Source organism: Puma concolor, chromosome E4, assembly GCF_028749965.1.
Source record: "Puma concolor isolate L17-30 chromosome E4, mPumCon1.1.hap2, whole genome shotgun sequence".
Taxonomy (NCBI): domain Eukaryota; kingdom Metazoa; phylum Chordata; class Mammalia; order Carnivora; family Felidae; genus Puma; species Puma concolor.
The window spans coordinates 58,223,292-58,240,598 of record NC_141683.1 but is presented as its reverse complement, the minus strand read 5'-3'; the positions used below and the strand labels follow the sequence as shown (position 1 = coordinate 58,240,598).

General features: G+C 47.1%; 2 protein-coding genes across 3 annotated transcripts in view; both read right to left on the bottom strand.

The window, feature by feature from the left end:
• F5 (coagulation factor V) overlaps positions 1-4,405 on the bottom strand; it is a 77,576-nt gene extending 73,171 nt beyond the window's left edge. The window contains exon 1 of one of the 2 annotated variants that reach the window (XM_086693693.1): positions 4,274-4,405. Coding sequence is in view for 1 of the 2 variants with exons in the window: in XM_086693692.1 (XP_086549818.1) it covers positions 3,010-3,167 (158 nt within the window). In the remaining variant the exon portion in view is untranslated. Of the gene's footprint in view, positions 1-3,009; positions 3,401-4,273 lie in introns of those variants that run through there. The other variant, XM_086693692.1, reaches the window with a different exon arrangement.
• A 1,159-nt stretch (positions 4,406-5,564) lies between these two features.
• SELP (selectin P) overlaps positions 5,565-17,307 on the bottom strand; it is a 57,278-nt gene continuing 45,535 nt past the window's right edge. Inside the window, exons 12-19 of the mRNA XM_086693467.1 lie at positions 15,852-16,037; positions 14,295-14,507; positions 14,047-14,205; positions 12,867-13,052; positions 11,322-11,441; positions 8,210-8,240; positions 6,886-6,941; positions 5,565-6,231 (exon numbers count right to left, since the gene is read on the bottom strand). Of these exons, the coding sequence (XP_086549593.1) occupies positions 6,887-6,941; positions 8,210-8,240; positions 11,322-11,441; positions 12,867-13,052; positions 14,047-14,205; positions 14,295-14,507; positions 15,852-16,037 (950 nt within the window). The 3' untranslated portion in view covers positions 5,565-6,231; position 6,886. The remainder of the gene's footprint in view (positions 6,232-6,885; positions 6,942-8,209; positions 8,241-11,321; positions 11,442-12,866; positions 13,053-14,046; positions 14,206-14,294; positions 14,508-15,851; positions 16,038-17,307) is intronic.

The following is a 17,307-nucleotide window of genomic DNA, read 5'->3' as shown; positions in this document are numbered from 1 at the left end:
TTGAACAATGTACTTAATCCATTTGTGCCTCAGTTTCTACAAGTGTGAGATGAGAATAATAGTGAAATCTTCAAGGGGCTGTTACAAGTATTACATAAACGGCTACCTGCAAAGGGCCTGGAGCCAGCGCGTTGTAAATATCCAATTCGTGCTAAGTAGTCATATTTTTAAGAGGTAATAAAAGTTGGTTTTTAGTCTCCATGTTTTCCTACCAAGCAGAAAAATCGTTAATTGCAGTAATTCTTAAACTTTTTAAAATGTGGGATACAAGAATTGTGTTAATGTTTGGGGGCAGAATTTAAGGAAGTCGGAGTAAAGTGTTTTGGAAATGAGTAGTTAGCTATTCAAGGTACTGGGTTCTCAGTCACTGAAAGCGTTCAGTAGAAACTAGACAACCACTTGGGGGGTGGGATTGGTGCTTAGGGTTGGGGGGGAGTAGAAGGTCAACATCGATGTTAAAAATGAACAAAATTACCTCTGAGAGTTCTTAGAACCCAAGAATCTTAAGATTCCATATGGTAGCTGTGTCCCTCATGTTGGAATCCATTTATATTTATTTAATCTTTAGTACATTCGAAAACAACCCTCCCCTCCCCCACCCCCGATCTTGAAATACATGACCACGGATGATGGCATAAAAGCTTTACTAAGCAGAATCAGACTTTTGTGTGGGGTGTGTATTTTAATTTTTGTTCAATAAGGGTATATTTTCTACCATATTTCACTGTATATATTGTGTGTATATCCGGAGGTATATCTGTGTTGATTTCGAACAACTGAATTGCTATTCAAAAATAATCTAAGTAGAAAGCTGAAAATAATAGGATTTCCAACAACAGGCATGATGAATTTTTCATTTATGAGGATGCTCTAAAACTGATTTGATCATAATAAGAATCATATAAAGCTAGAACCCTAGAGGGGGAAAAAATATATGTTTTCGTTTTCAATACCTGTTACCTACATACGTGTAAGTGCCTGAACAAGTTTCCTTAGGGAAATTTTCAAAAACATTTACTTCAGACTTTAAACAAGAATAATGGATATATGTCACCTCTCAAAGGCATTCTCCTGCTAATACTGGATGAAGTAAGAGGGGAGATCTTTGCTTTGTGCTAAAATACACTTTGGCAAAGAATGGAATTGTCTAGACCGATCTCCTTAAAGTGAGTGCCATTCAGCTGCGGGTGCAGGCCACTTGAGCACAAGCTCTGAGTTTAAGCAGCCAGATACACGGGTTAGATTTTTCACTAGAAAGTGCCAGAGAGAGAAATGACATGTTTTGAGGTTCAAAGATATTGACAGTTGGCCTAGGTTATCATTCTATGGTTTGGGCGCAATAATTGGCACCAGGGTTATGACTCTTACGCGAATTCCGGAAACTCAACCACAGGGTGAGGGGATCGGATAACCAGTCCTGGTGCCCTGTGGACTCACCATGTGACTCAGGCTTTTGCCCTGTGTGGTTCTGCTTGTCATTTTCGGAGTCAACTACAGAAGGAAGAACAAACTTCCAAGCACAAGCACGGGGTGCCCCCGCGAAGGCAGCAAGCTGTTACTGTCTGCCCACTAGCAACAGAGATTAATGTTGGGAAGCCTGTTATTTTCTTCGGGATTTCTGGCAGTTTCCTAAGGCTGTGGGTGCGATCTAGATAGATCATCGACTTGAGGGGCGCCTGGGTGGCTCAGTCGTTAAGCGTCTGACTTCAGCTCAGGTCACGATCTCGCGGTCCGCGAGTTCGAGCCCCGCGTCGGGCTCTGGGCTGATGGCTCAGAGCCTGGAGCCTGCTTCCGATTCTGTGTCTCCCTCTCTCTCTGTCCCTCCCCGGTTCATGCTGTGTCTCTCTCTGTCTCAAAAATAAATAAACGTTAAAAAAAAAAATTAAAAAAAAAAAAAAGATCATCGACTTGAAAGACAATATTTAAAATAAATTTTTTGAATAAGGATTTCTTCTTATTACAAGACCAAGATAGTATGTAGTACCCTCCAAAATAACCCAGTTACAAAGCAATTCTTTGAAGGATCTAATGCTATACAAGACTCTTGAAATATTACATTATTTTTTGGCAGATTGCTTTGGTTTTGTAATTGTAAAAGAGGAACATGTCTTTCACAATCATGTAAACTGTGATGTTAAGTTAAAAAAAAAAACTTGAGTCACACTGAGAGGTTTACCATTAAAAAGTATAAAAATATAACTGGAAATAGTGAGTAGGTCCTATAATTTGTTTCATTGCTGGGAAGTCTTATTTTTTTAACCTTTCAATTAGGAAAAATAGTTTGCAATTCAAAGATGGAGTTTTATTATTTCAGCCACCTTTTCGTTACCTATGTCTGTTAACAGGGACCCTTCCAAAATAGCCCTGGGTAGACTTTATCCCAGGGACTAAGAATGTGAATAAAACAAGCCACATGAAGCGGAAGACAAGGTAAAGGAACAAACATGTTGCACATTTACGGACCGATGATGGTTTGAAAGTCATTTGTAAGAACACAACAAAATTGTGGCAATTTGGCGACCGCGATTGGACACTCTGCTTGTAATGAAGGCCAAAGCGTGCATCTTTAGTTTTACAAGAGGACGCCATGTGGAGGACGAAATAAGTAATATGTAACTAGAGGTTCTAGAAAAACACGAGCCTTCCAACATTCTGGCCTGGGACTTCGCAGGAAGGGCGAATGAGGTGCTTCTGCATCCATCACCGCACTCAACCCCCAGCGAGCCGCTCTAAGGAAACTGTATTCACCAACTCTTGAAAGCGGCACCTGTGTCTCCCATAACCTCGGAAGGACACACACTGCATCGTGGACTACGCTGCCCCGCTAGAAGCAAAACTGGCAATTCTGTTTCCAAACTTAGCGATAAGGTTTTTTGCTTTTTTGTTTTTTCCGCTCTGTTTTGCTGCGCAAGCCCCGCGATTGCAAAGGAAAAGCTCCCTACAAGAGGTAACTTGATGCTCCCCGGGGGGAGGGGGGGGGGAGCCCACCGGCCACCACAGCCGCCTCACCTCGGGTCTGCGGGCTCGGGGCGGTAGTCCCAACGGATGCCCTGCGCGGCCACGTAGAACTGCCTCAGCCGCGCCGCCTCGGCCCCCGGGCGCCCCCAGCCTGCGCAGCCGGCGCCCAGGACCACCAGGACCCAGAGGCGCGGGCAGCCCGGGGCCATGGCTGCTTCCCCGCTCCCGCGCGCCGCCGCCGCCGCCGCCGCCGCCAGCCGGGGACCTGGGCCGCGCTCGCGTCCGTCGCCGGTCGCGCCCCGCGCAGCAGGCCGGTCCGCCGTCGCGGCTGCAATGCGCCCCGGGAGGCTGCGGGTGGCGGTGTCCTCCCGCCCTTCGGCCGGGGCGCCGAGGCCGCCGCGGCTTCCAGCCGTCCTCCCCTCCTAGCGCCCCTCCAGGCCAAAGGGGGTTGGCTGGGTCCGCGCCCGCGGGGACGGGAGGGAGGAGGCAGGGCGAGGGGCTGGTGAATGTTTTACCGCAGGTGGAGAGAAGGGCAGAAATGGAGGCCCCCGCGGGCGGGGCGGGGCCCAGGGGTTAACGAGCCGCGGGCAAAAGCTGTCCGGCCCTTGCACCTGCTGAGCCCGCTGCCCCTCGCCACCCACCGCGAAAACGTCCACACCTGCTACGCCCTCTGCAGTTCCCAGGGCGGCGTCACCCCACGCCCCTAGCCGCGTCGGTCTCCCGATCTGGGGGAAAGGGTATTCTGCTGTGGTAGGGGCACAGGGACACCTTGCAATTGCAGGGGAGGAAGCGGGGGCCTGAGCCCGGGCACGGGGCCGGCGGGCCTGGACCCCCGCACTGACTGCTGCCCGCGCCCAGCTCTGGCCGGAGGAGGGCCCGAGGCCACGGAGGCAGCACCGCAGAGGCAACCAGCAGAGCAGACCTCAGTCCCACTCCCCGCGCCGTGCCGGCTTGGGTCGGCGACGCAACCTCTTTGGAGCTCGGTTTTAACATCGGCCCAAGAGGGGGATGAGAGTCTTTCCCCCGATGCAGTTGTTAGCAAGATAAAAGAATACTGTGAGGTGCCCGATTCGCCCGCAGCTGAGAGGAGCCCGCACACGCGTATTACTCCGATTGTGTTTTTTCCCGCTGCAGGGGCCCCCCTGTGTCTCCCCGAGCACTGGGCTGTTTCACAGGGCCTTAAGATCTTATTTTGCCCTTGCTAGAAAATCGGAGGCTTAGGTTGTCCGAAGCATCACTATCGCTGTCCGAGGTTCCCCGAACCTGCGGGCCTCCAAGCTTCTGTCTCAACGGTTTGTCTCGGTAGATTGGATACCTTGTAATGGGGCACCTCGCACGAGGTGATGTCACGTGACGTCGGGCCCCCTCCAGGCTTCACTCTCCCTCCACGCAGGCTTCTTTCTGTCTGCTGCTTTGCTGATACTACTCTGCCAACTTACAATGCCCATCTCTTCGTCTTTGCTGCCCACTGGCTGAGTTCAAATAGAGTCCTACCAGGGGCGCCTGGGTGGCGCAGTCGGTTAAGCGTCCGACCTCAGCCAGGTCACGATCTCGCGTTCCGTGAGTTCGAGCCCCGCGTCGGGCTCTGGGCTGATGGCTCGGAGCCTGGAGCCTGTTTCCGATTCTGTGTCTCCCTCTCTCTCTGCCCCTCCCCCGTTCATGCTCTGTCTCTCTCTGTCCCAAAAATAAAAAAATAAAAAAAAAACGTTGAAAAAAAAACAAATAGAGTCCTACCCATCTCCCGGTAGGAGTATCTTCTGAGTCTCCTTCTGGACTCAAGTTGCCTTTCCCACTTTATGAGCTCCTACAGCAGTATTCAAACAAAACACTCGTATTGCTCGCCCTCTGTTACTTTGCCGGGATGTCTATCGTTTCCCCAATTAGATGATCAGCTGTTAGAACAGGAACAGGGCCTCACTCTTCTGTATCTGTGACAGCAGTGGTTTGAAAGCCGGTGCCCCATCAGAATTCCCCAGAGGAGCTTTTACAAGTGGCAGATTCTGACTCCGGACACAGGGCCGGTGGCCACCGTCCTGCAACACCCAGCCCAGTGACTGGCCTAAGATAAGCAGTCAGAGATGCTGTCGACAGGATATGAGAAGCTTTTTAAGAGCAGCGAGTCCCTAAATCCGCCAAGGTTACCACTGAAGCTCTTGCAAAGTTACTGTAACCCTTTAGCTAGACGGTTTTGCCATTTTTATTTGCATATGCACCCACTTGTTGTTTGTTCTGCATGACACGTTTACTGCCTCACAGAGACAAGGCAACTGTCCCGTTTGGCTATTTTTTGGCATCAGTTCCGGATAACTACTGTGTAACTTTCAACAACCTATGCATTAAACATGTGGCTTAATAAAGAACATCTGTTCTTTCTTACAGAACGTTCAGGTGATAAAGATTTTTTTTCTGCCTCTCTGATTTCCTGACTTTGTTTTCTTCTCTGATTTTGTGTGTTGGGGGGGTGGGGGGTGGTGTGGTATATATTTGCCGACTGAATGAAGGGTCAATCTACCATTGGGACAGCAGTAATTATGCATTACACTGATGTAAACAAAATGATGTACACAGACCTTATTGAACAAAACGTCAAATAATAGAGCGTGGTATTTGGGAAGAATCCTTTTAATTGCACATTTGAATTTTGGTCTTGAGGTCCTTTTGGGCGGACTGACCGGTGGAGGGAAGGCGACACGTGCCTTCCTGTCTTGATTCTCGGTCTTCTGCACCCTCTGGTGCCAACCAGAGGCTTCTTGGAAGGCTTGCAGCCAGGGTGTGATAAGCTTCATGAAGGGCAAGCACTGGAGACCCCAGAAGATCTTCTAGAAGTCCCCTCAAGTCACAGATACCACCTGCCTCCCAACAAAGTAGAGTATGCCTTCCTCCAATCCAAAAATAGAGGCATTTTTTATGTTTCCACAGTCTGGTCTTCTGGTAAGTCAGATGCTTCAGTCTCTGGCTAATGAGTCTTTCAAGAAAGGGACAGCTGGGCAAAACCCACAGACCACTGCAGGCATCCAGTCCTGGCTGCTGAGGCTTAAGGAAGAGGTGAAGCAGGAAGGGTGGGTGGAGAGTTCGGGCTTGTGGCACAATCCTTCTGCTGTCATCCAGGACTAATCTACAGGAAACTTCATGCCTTTTTTTTTTTTTTTTTACAAGTATTTCCAGAAAGCTGCAGCAAATATGCCACAGTTACAGCCCAGTCTGGCAGGAAGCCTGATGTTCAAAAATAGGATCCTATGGAGGTTGAGTGAGGTGACCCAGGAGGACAGGTCTCTGAAAATGAGACGAAAGAAATTGAAATAATTACATGTTCCTTCAAAGCAAGCAAGCAAGCAAGCTAGCTAGCTAGCTCTTAGCATTTCTGTCCCCGAGGATCAACATAAGCTCTTTCTAGATTCTAGATAGTCTGCCATCTAGGCTCCTTTCCTTAGGAAACTCAACTACTCATACTGAGCTTTGGGGGACAGAGAAAGTAACCAATTATTTTTGTGTTCCAGCAGGTCACATAGGGGATTGGCTGCATGAAAGTTTGTAGAATGTTTCCAGGAGTGTGACTTGTGGTTATCAAGCAAGGCCGCAGTGTTTTTTTTGTTTGTTTGTTTCTTTGTTTTTTAATATATGAAATTTAGGTCCGCAGTGTTGTTAATACTACCGAGCGGCCATTAATGGGAATGTCACACATCCTGAAAGAAGTTATGTCTTATTAGAGCATTTCTATCCCAGAGGAAATGGGAATCCTCGCATAAACTTACTTTCTATTGTCACTCTACTGACGTACCCTGTCCCCTGCTGCCAACGCAATTTCCTTCAAGGCTTAAAAATTTAATACATGCTTAAAAATGTAACTCCTGATTATATACTAAAAAGTCAAATTTTAGTATTCTTTCTCTTCCCCTCACTTCAAAAATATCTTCACGGGTGACTTACCTTAAGGGCTTGGGTCAAATGCAGCATTTGTGAAAACTCCGTATGTTCCTAGGTGGCTAAAGGACAGAAACACAAAGATTTTCCATGTGGTTCTGGGGCCTTGATGACGGCACAGCACAGAGTTCCTGAGACATCATGCATGAACACCCGACCCTGGAATTCTGCTTTGAAACGCTAACAAAACTGGGGCTCCTGGGTGGCTCAGTTGGTTGACTGTCTGACTTCAGCTCAGGTCATGATTTCACAGCTCGTGAGTTCAAGCCCCCCGTTGGGCTCTGGGCTGACGGCTTGGAGCCTGGAGCCTGCTTCCGATTCTGTGTCTCCCTCTCTCTCTGCCCCTAACCCACTCGCATTCTGTCTCTGTCTCTCTCAAAAATAAATAAGCATTAAAAAAAAAATGGTAACAAAATTAAATGCCTGCAGTGTTTTGGAGATGCCATTTAACAGCTCTAGGCAATTTGCGTTGCACGTACACCCCTGTTAAGTTATTGTTGAGCTATAGGTACTGAGTACCCACTATGCCTCTTCCTGGGGAGAAGAAATCCTTAGAAAATACCCAGGCTTGATATCTGATCATCTGGCAATAGTTATCAAAGCATGGTAGTACTTCCCCCTATGTTTGTTTGTTTGTTTTCATTTTCACAATGATCAAGAGTTCTACTGACATTTAGTGGGGGAAAGGGCCAGGGGCACTGGATAGCCTAATAGGCACACGACGCAAAAGATTTATCCTTCACTCCGTACAGTTTTAGGATATCTACTCAATATTCCTGTAGGTGAATAACCTCTGAGTCTAGAACTTATCTTGCTTTAAATATAATAGCGTATTTTTTGTGTCTTTTAAATTACAATTGCCATGTGAATTGAGAGAAGGTTATAACAGGTTTTCCAATCCTTTACCAGAGTCATTCATCATTAAAAAAAAAAAATCAGGTTGGTGCTGGCAATGCCTCTGATGCTGTTTGAGTCACTAAAAACTGTTGGTCACTGACTGTTGGTCTTTACGGGTGTTGACCCAAAGGTGCAAGCCTCATCACATCCACTAGAGTAGTCCCTCGGCTTTAGCGTTTTATTTCTATCATGTATCACTTTCCCTTTCATTTCTCCTTTACTTTACAATGAGTAAATCACTGATTTTTTTTAAAAACACTGTGTGTAGTTAGGATATATTATCTGTGTATTTGACTTTAGAATTAGTAAGGGGGATTTTGCAAAAATTTTGTTGCAAAAGGGGGACATTATGTACAGTCATTCTGATATATCACAGTGAGTTACAAAGTCAAACTAGAAAAATTTACTCAACCATGCAACATGTCTCTCTTACCTTTGAGGGTTCAAGGGGCTTTCTCCATCATCTGGAATAAGCAAGAAGACACAAATGATTGGTTTAAAGGGAAAATAAACTAGATGAACGAGAAAGGTCATCAGTGGTAAGAGTCATTGGGGAAAGTCTGTTACTGATTTTCACACAGGCTCATTATCAGGGGTGCATTGGGAACAAGCTGTGCATCGGGACCCGTGTGGGGCTGAATGAAAACATTTGACAGTATGTAATCCACACTCCACTCATGTTTCCTCTCTTGCTTTTCAGTGACAACCTCTTCTTTGTCCTCTGGTCCTTGCCGTCAGCCTCTCGGCTGTTTTTGGTTGCTGTTGACATTGAGATCGCTGGTTCTTGAAACCCATTTGTTTGGCACTTGAGGTCCCCTGTCATTGCAACCTGTGTCACACTCCCCCAGCCACTAGTTGGGAAGCCGATTGTGTAAACAAATCCATACCCACATAACAAAGGCTGTTTTCTTTCTCTGGTAACATGGGTGACCAGGGCCTCCTGTCTTAATCCAAACAATGGGCTCGCAGAGTGGAAACTTTAAATATGGCAGCCGGCCTGCCCATCGTCCCGTGGAGAGATAAAAGGGGAAAGCATCTTATGGCTAAATAAATTTAGAAAACACTAAGCCAAATGAAGGGGAACAAGTATATTTATTACAGAGCACTATTGAGCCTTCAATGTGATAATGAATGTGCATTTTGAATTTGCAGGAGAGGAACAGAGTACGCAGCATTTTCCTATTATTTGACCATAGAGTCCTATAAAGTCAAAATCACATTGCAGTGGGTCAAGGAAAATTCCCTATCCTCACAAATGAATTTATTTATTTTTATTTTTAAAAGTTTATTTATTTATTTTGAGAGAGAAAGAGAAAGAGAGAGAGAGCACTCACACAAACAGGGGAGGGGCAGAGAAAGAGGGAGAGAAAGAATCCCAAGCAGACTCTACGCTGTCAGCGCAGGGCTTGATCTCATGACTGTAAGATCATGACCTGACCAACAGAGCTACCCAGGCGCCCAGATTTATTTATTATTAAAGATATTGGAGGATGGGCGGCTGCCGGTCTCTCGTCATGGTCTGGAGGGTTCTTTGGCAACGTCTCAAATCTAAAGAAAGAACTGGGGGGGGGCAGGGAAGGCAGGAATAATGTGATTCCTACATGGTTATGGAGAATAGGTTCTAGGTCTTAGGAACTCTTGCTTCTGCCTTCTGGATTTGGTTAAAGAAACAGAAATGTCACACAGAGGGACTGGTTGCAGCTCATTAAGCAGAGTGACGCTCTTTCTTTGTCTATCGTCCTACTCACCCATCCACAGGAGAGTATGTGAAGGAACTTTAGAACACCAGCCTCAATGTGATGGTGATTCTGTGAATGGAGAGAACTTACAAGTGCGGAACAAGAGGGTCTGCCCTAGAGCAGTTAATGATCAGAGCTGAAAGTCAATTCCATGAGAGCTCCATCAGGTATGACAGCCATTCTCAGTCACCTGCATTTGAGCATTCCTGACCCCTCTGATGCCCCTTGTTACCTTCCATGAGAAATGATGAAGAGCCCCATTAGTGTGTGAAGAGAGGTTTCTGAACTCATGACTGAGCATCTGGACCAGACAAAGAAAGAATGTTTTAATCCATAAGAGATGGTTCCCTTCTTTCATCCTAAGCCAAGCTCTTTTTTTTTCCTTTCCTTTCCTTTCCTTTCCTTTCCTTTCCTTTCCTTTCCTTTCCTTTCCTTTTTTCTTTCTTTCTTTCGTTTCTTTTTTTTTTTTTTTTTTAGTTTATTTGGCAGGGGGGGAGCAGAGAGAGAGGAGAGAGAGAATCCCAAGCAGGCTCCGCATGGTCAGTGCAGAGCCTGATGTAGGGCTCGAACCCACGAACCATGAGATCATGACCTGAGCTGAAGTTGGATGCTTAACCAACTGGGCCACCCAGGCTCCCCTAGAGCTCCTTTTTTGATGAACAGTCTGATAAACACAGCCTCCCTCATAGAGCGTCTTCATCCATTGGGTCACTTCCCTGCTTCCATCCTGCATCAGCCCCGCAAGTTTTCAGGAGAACGTACAGATCTCTCAGTGTGCCACCCCAGATCATGACTGAGCAGCTACCCTCCACGCCTCCGGCTCTATCTCTCGCTTCCTCCACAGCATTTTTGGTTCAGAGGCACCAAAATGCTGAACGTAGCGCTTGCCTGGCCACTTACCCCTTTCAGGTCTTTCCACACACCATTCTCTCTGCTGGAACTCTATTTCCATTTATTTCCCTTTAGGGAAATCCTTCTTATTCTTCCAAGGTAGAGCTTAAAGGAGCCTTTGCAGACCTATCAGTTTGGTTGGGACACCTCTCTTTTGTGTTCCAGTCATATCCAGGGTGTGTTTTGGCCTCACACAGGTACTACTTCAGCATTACCTTAGATTTCACTTATCCGTCTCCCTACTGGGCTTGCACAGTCTTTAACATCATGGCCATTACCCTGGGTCCCACTACCGAGCACTGCCGGCCGATAAATGACTATTGCATGAAAGAAAGATGAGGAGGGAAGCACGGTCCTTTCCAGTTGGTCTTGGTGGTAACTAAGGTTCCCTAGACCTGAGGCCTCCAAATGCCAATGGGCCAAGGGGCATCATCAGAATTTGGAGGGGAGGGCTTTTGAGAAATTCAGTTTTCCAGACCAATTTCCAGATCTCTCTTTATAAGGATCTGTATTTTTAAAATTTTTTAAAAATGTTTTTATTTATTTTTTTGAGACAGAGAGAGACAGAGCGTGAGCAGGGGAGGGGCAGAGAGAGAGGGAGACACAGAATCAGAAGCAGGATCCAGGCTCCGAGCTGTCAGCCCAGAGCCCGACGCGGGGGTCGAACTCACGGATGGTGAGATCATGACCCTAGCCGAAGTCGGACGCCCAACCGACTGAGCCACCCGGGCGTCCCTGTAATTTTTTTATAAAGGTGATTCTGATGCGAGGTCAGTTCCCAAGATAACTTCTCTTGGGCTTGTTTCCTTTGAACGCAAACATGTTTTCAAACACGAACTCCTGACGCTATGGTTTCATGGCCCCTCCCTCGTGACACTAAAGAAGAAAAGAAGGAGAAGACTCTTTCCTATTTACCTTTTTGCCTGAAACGCTTTCTTAGGAGAGCCAGGAGGGTCCCACACGTCACCAAACCTATTGTAGAAGCCACTGCCCCGCCAAAGTAAGTCAGGGCTTCCTGGATAGTCAGCGGCCCTGCTGCAAAACAAACATACACGCGGGGCATGAGAAGCATGTTGTGCAGAAGACCATCATTCTTCCAGAAGGGCCCCGAGAAGGGCCTCGGAGCTGTGAGATCAAGTCCTGTGCTGACAGCCTGGCGCCAGACATCCGGAAGCCATAAGACTACTGCAATAGAATGCTAACCGGGGCCCAGTTCTATTCCTAATGCTTCAACATCAAACATAATTTCCAAGGGAGTCAGGTGAAGGGGCCCTAATAAAGTGGATGAAAGGATTACGGGGGGTGGGGGAGAGGGGCAAGTGGGTGATGGGCAGGGAGGAGGGCACTTGTTGGGATGAGCACTGGGTGTTCTATGGAAACCAATCTGACAATAAATTATACTAAAATAAAAATAAAAATCTAAAAAAATGTGAATTAAATGATTAAAGAAGTAGAAACTTAAGCAAATAAAATAAACCATGGGTAATTTTTTTTCTTTGGCAATCAAAGACTTAGTTATGCAACAAAAGGTAGTCCTGACAAGCCGTAGAGAAAAAAATGAAAAAGAAAAAGGAAGGTGGGTGAGATAAGCCTTATAAACAGATGAAGCTTCATTTAAACAGATCCATGTGTTTTTAAATTTTTTTTTCAACGTTTATTTATTTTTGGGACAGAGAGAGATGGAGCATGAACGGGGGAGGGGCAGAGAGAGAGGGAGACACAGAATCGGAAACAGGCTCCAGGCTCTGAGCCATCAGCCCAGAGCCCGACACGGGGCTCGAACTCACGGACCGCGAGATCGTGACCTGGCTGAAGTCGGATGCTTAACCGACTGCACCACCCAGGCGCCCCCCGTGTGTTTTTAGAGGCGTGTGGTACAGAAAATTCTTCTGAGATCATTAATTAGGAATCTTCAAGAAATAACCTCCCATTAAAAACATTCTGAAACTTCAAGATGTATTTATTACACACAGGTTATAAAGACATGAGAGGGTGCATCTGACAAATGTGAGCTCTGCTCTGGAGTGGGGATTGTCTGTAGAGTCATTGAATTTAATTCCCATTGCTCTGCAGGAGGCAAGGAGATTCTGCTTGATTCATTGTGAAATATTTATTAAACATAGGGGAAACCCAGTGAAAGTGAGACCACTGTCAGAAATACACAGAACAGGGGCACCTGGGTGGCTCCCTTGGCTGAGCATCTGATTCTTGATTTCAGCTCAGGTCATGATCGCAGGGTCATGAGATCAAGCCCCACATCAGGCTCCGTGCTGAGTGTGGAGCCTGCTTGAGATTCTCTCTCTCTCTCTCTCTCTCTCTCTCTCTCTCTCTCTCCTGCTGCCCCTCTCCCCACTTATGCCCTCTCCTCTAAACTAAAGAAAGAAAAAAAATTAAAGAAATACACAGAAAAGGAATACTGATTTTGTTATGTTCCTTATCGAATGACTTCCTAATCCATACCTTGGCAGGTTGGCATGGGGGTTGACCACTGGCCATCCTCTTGGCATGTGGTTCTTGCTGAGCCATTAAGTAACTGGCCTTCCGGACAACGGAAGCTGCAGGTGGAGCCGTAGCTGAAATTTCCCCAGGGGTTGGAGCAGTTCATCGTGCCTGGCTCGCTAACACGCAGCTCGGAGCACTTGACAGCTGCAGAAAGAAGGAATGCGGGAAAAACAAACATTCAGAAGGAAGGTAACAGAGATTCTGGTTTCATTTGCGACCTGGCTAGCGTTGCCAGCGGCTGGGGTATGAATGTGAAAGATCAGAAGGGAGATGAGCCACTGCTGACATTCACACCAGCTCCTCCAAGATCACACATACTGAGATGTCCGCTCAGAGGATGACAGCTGAAGAACCAGGAGGGAGCATTCAATAAATACCTCCTAGTGGCTCCATCAATCTTACCTACAAAAATACTATTTTCAGTATTTGGCTTCTCAAAAGCACCGCTGTTCTAAATGTTATTCTTACTGCCATGGGCGATTTGCTGGCATGTCAGCACGTGTTTATTGAGACACTTGGTAAGCGTTCAGCATGGCTGGCCTCTGGAAGTTTGAATGAAGTAGAGAATGTCACCCCCTTTAAACTTTTCTTCAGGGAGGGGCGCCTGGGTGGCTCAGTCGGTTGAGCGTCCGACTTCAGCTCAGGTCATGATCTCATGGTTCCTGGGTTCGAGACCCGCCTCGGGCTCTGGGCTGACAGCTCGGAGCCTGGAGCCTGCTTGGGATTCTGTGTCTCCCTCTCTCTCTCTCCCCCTCCCCCACTTGCACTCTCTCCGTCTCTCTCTCTCTCAAACATAAATAAAAGTTAAAAAAAAAAAAATCAAACTTATCTTCAGGGAACTTCGGGTTATTGTCCCTAATTCGTAGATAGGAAACTAAAGCTCAGGAAATAAAGTTGAACTCAAATAAACATTCTTGAGAAATGGTGACATTTACAAAGCGCTGTTCCTGTGCTTCATGGGGAATACAAAGACGGGAGAGACACGGTACCTCCCGCAGGGGGTGACAGCTCTTCCAGAGGTATCATACACGGCATATCTTTTCATTCAGGTTCCAGCTATGAAAATACGGCATGTTCACACTATCACATAATTCGTGGAACGGCAGCGTGTATTTCACAACTTGCTGTCCTCACACACCTGGACATTTTACAAGCGTTTCCTCCCTCACGTCTTCGAGAGCAGGCCACTCGCTTGTGACACAGCAAGGGGAGCGGCGACACGCCTGCGGCAGGTTACCTCTCACCGGGATCGGTGGGGACTTCACCGAGGAGCCGACACGTGAAGGGGTCGTTGGGGCTGGAAGCGATTTCAACAGGTAGGGGCGACGCTGTGCGTGGGCACCAGCTGGAAGATAGCACCCGAACCGCCTGCCCCATTGCCATTACCTCTGCACTTGGGAGCTCCCGCCGTCCATTGTCCCGAAGGCCTGCATCTGAGAGCACGGCCTCCCGTGAGGGTGAATCCAGCGTGGCATCCAAAGTAACACGTGGTATTCGGGCCAAAGGTTCCCAGACCATGCCTACAGGACACTGTTCCCTGCTCCAGAGTGATGAGGGCTGGGCATCGAACCTCTGAGAGAGGAGCTGATACCACACCTGCTGTGAAAAAGCGTTTCCATTTAGAGAGATCCCAGTGACACGGGGCGTAACGGGGTGAAGACTGACGTGGCGTAAGCACCTTCCACTCTTTCTGTAGCAACGAAGGCTCTAGCGACAGCTTCTCAAGGACGTTGAGGAAGATTGGCAATCTCAGGTATGGAAAACCAGGTGAGAAAAAAAAAATACTGAAAAATACCCTTGGGGAGGTAATGCTCTAGGCCCCAGGAAGAACGGGGTGTGGGGCATGAGGTCAATGTTACCAATACTGACAAAAGAAAAAAAAAAGAAAGAAAGAAAGAAAAAGGAAGATTTGGTGCCAAAACGTAGAAATTCAGTAGAAAGCGAAATACACACAGGCCAATTGCCTGCCCTCGCTGCTTCATTGGGATGTGGCATTGCCTGCTGGTCAAAGGTCAGCACGAAATGTAAGGTATGCACGATGCCACTGGCTTTGTCGCTAACTTTCCATGTCGCAGAAAGATGTTCATGACCTCTCTCTCAGTTCCTCGATTTGAAAAACTGAGTTAGTGACCCCCACGCCTTGTACTTCTCATCACAATGAATACACGGAGAACATGCAATCGACTCAGTAAAGGTCTCTGAGCAAAAGAGGCCAAAATTACGAAAGAAAATTTCTGCTTAAGAATTGGGGCGCCTGAGTGGCTCAGTCGAGAAAGCGTCCGACTTTGGCTCGGGTCACGATCTCACAGCTCGTGAGTTCAAGCCCCTCGTCAGGCTCTGTGCTGAGGGCTTGGAGCCTGGAGCCTGCTTCGGATTCTGTGTCTCCCTCTGTCTGCACCCCACCCCCCCCCCTGCCACGTGCACTCTGTCTCTCGCATTACCTCAAAAAATAAACATTTAACAAGAAAAGAATAAATATAACTTCAGGGAGCCTGGATGGCTCAGTCGGTTAAGCGTCATGGCTTAGGTTTTGGCTCAGGTCATGGTCTCACAGTTGTGAGCTCGAGCCCTGCGTTGGGCTCTGTGCTGGGCAGGGAGCCTGGTTAAATAAGATTCTCTCTCTCTCTCTCTCTCTCCCTCAGCTCCTCCCCAGCTCGTGTGTATGTGTGCACATGCTCTCTCTCTCTCTCTCAAAAGAAGGAAAAAGAAAAAAGCACCAATATATCTTTTATTTCACAAAAGTGAGAAGTCCTATCACTCCTTATAAATTCTTAAATCCATAGGCTATGTTTCCTAGATCCCAACAGATATTTCGTAACAAGAAACAAAGCTTTCACGATAATAATGCCATCACGCATACCTGTCACATAGTAAGAGCTTATATGGGCTTTTGTTACTTTTGAAGACGTTTCCAGAAGAGTGGTCTCAGTGAGTGTATTTTACCTTTGCAGGTTGGTGGAGGTGTTGTCCATTTTCCGGAAGCTGTGCATTCAACATCATTAGATCCCTCCAGCTTAAAGCCCTTGTTACAGGAGAAATGGCAGGTGTAGCCAACACTGAATTCTCTGCGGGTGTCAGAACAAGCCAGGCTTCCCTGCTCTGGGGCAAATAATTCTGGGCACTTGATGGCTGGAGAGTCAAAGAAATTAGGTCACAATCTTCAAGTTTCCTCAGAAGCCAGTTTTGCACTGAATTCATTCATTCATCTATTGAACAAACACTTATTGAGCACCTACTAGGTCAGGTGTTTTGCTAGGCAGCAGGTGTCCCACAAAAAATAGGACACAGGCCATTTAGTACAGCGGCAGGAGGAGGGATGGCGGGCACACAGAGGGAAGTGTAGGTAGAAGGGACAAAAGTGAAGTCAAGGATTTAAGCAGTCACACTGAAGAACCCACAGTTTTATCCTTTTCTCTCTGCGCCTGTGCCTCCCACGGCTCTCCCTATCCAGTCTGGATGGGTTCAGTCCAGGACTCACTTCTGCCCTGCCCGAGGCCGCTTCTTCTTAGGTAGCCTGCCATCTCCTCAAATTCAACATATCTAAAAACACAATGACTATCCTCTGTCCTAAACTTTTGCCTCCATTTGGATCCTCAGGCTGCTTTTTTTTTTTTTCCAAATACCACAGTTCCATAGAACAGGAAAGCGGAAGAGCTCCTGGCTAAGCTAGATTAGTCCCTGGAAATTCCCTGAACTGACTTCATGTGGACTTGCCTCTCGTTCTTGGCTCACGCTGCCCTGAATTTCTTTCCGTTTTCATTGAAAAAAAAATCCCACCCATCCTGGAGGATCCGACTGAATGCAGCCTCCGCAGAGTGTCTCCTGATCAGCGCAGCCTAAAGGCTTCTCCTACGAACGCATCAGTTTTTCGTCTGAACTCCTATGTTGTCTTACCACATGCCCCGTCTCCCCTCACCTACTGGATGGAACGCTTCTAAAACCCAAGAGCCATAAGACTTTGTGTCTTTCACAGCTCACGCTTCAGGGGCTCAAGAGCTAGTGTTTGGCAATCGTTTGCCAAGTGGATGAATACAGGAATTTTTAATTTAATAACCATTTCCTTCAAAATCATTTTACAAATTATTGCAGTTATATATTTCTGTTAGGATCATGTCTTTTTCTCCATTAAATTCTGACATAAGACTATTATTTATTATGAAATATTTGACAAACTGAGTGACTATTCTTTTCATTTACTTATTTGTCCATTTATTGAGAGAGAGAGAGGGAGTGAGCATGCAAGGGAGGGGCAGAGAGAGGGGAGGGAGAGAATCCCAAGCGGGCTCCGCACTGACAGTGGGGCTCGAACTCGTGAACTGTGAGATCATGACCTGAAGCTGAAATCAAGAGTTGGACGCTTCACCGAGACACCCAGGTGCCCCTCCTCTTTCTTTAAATC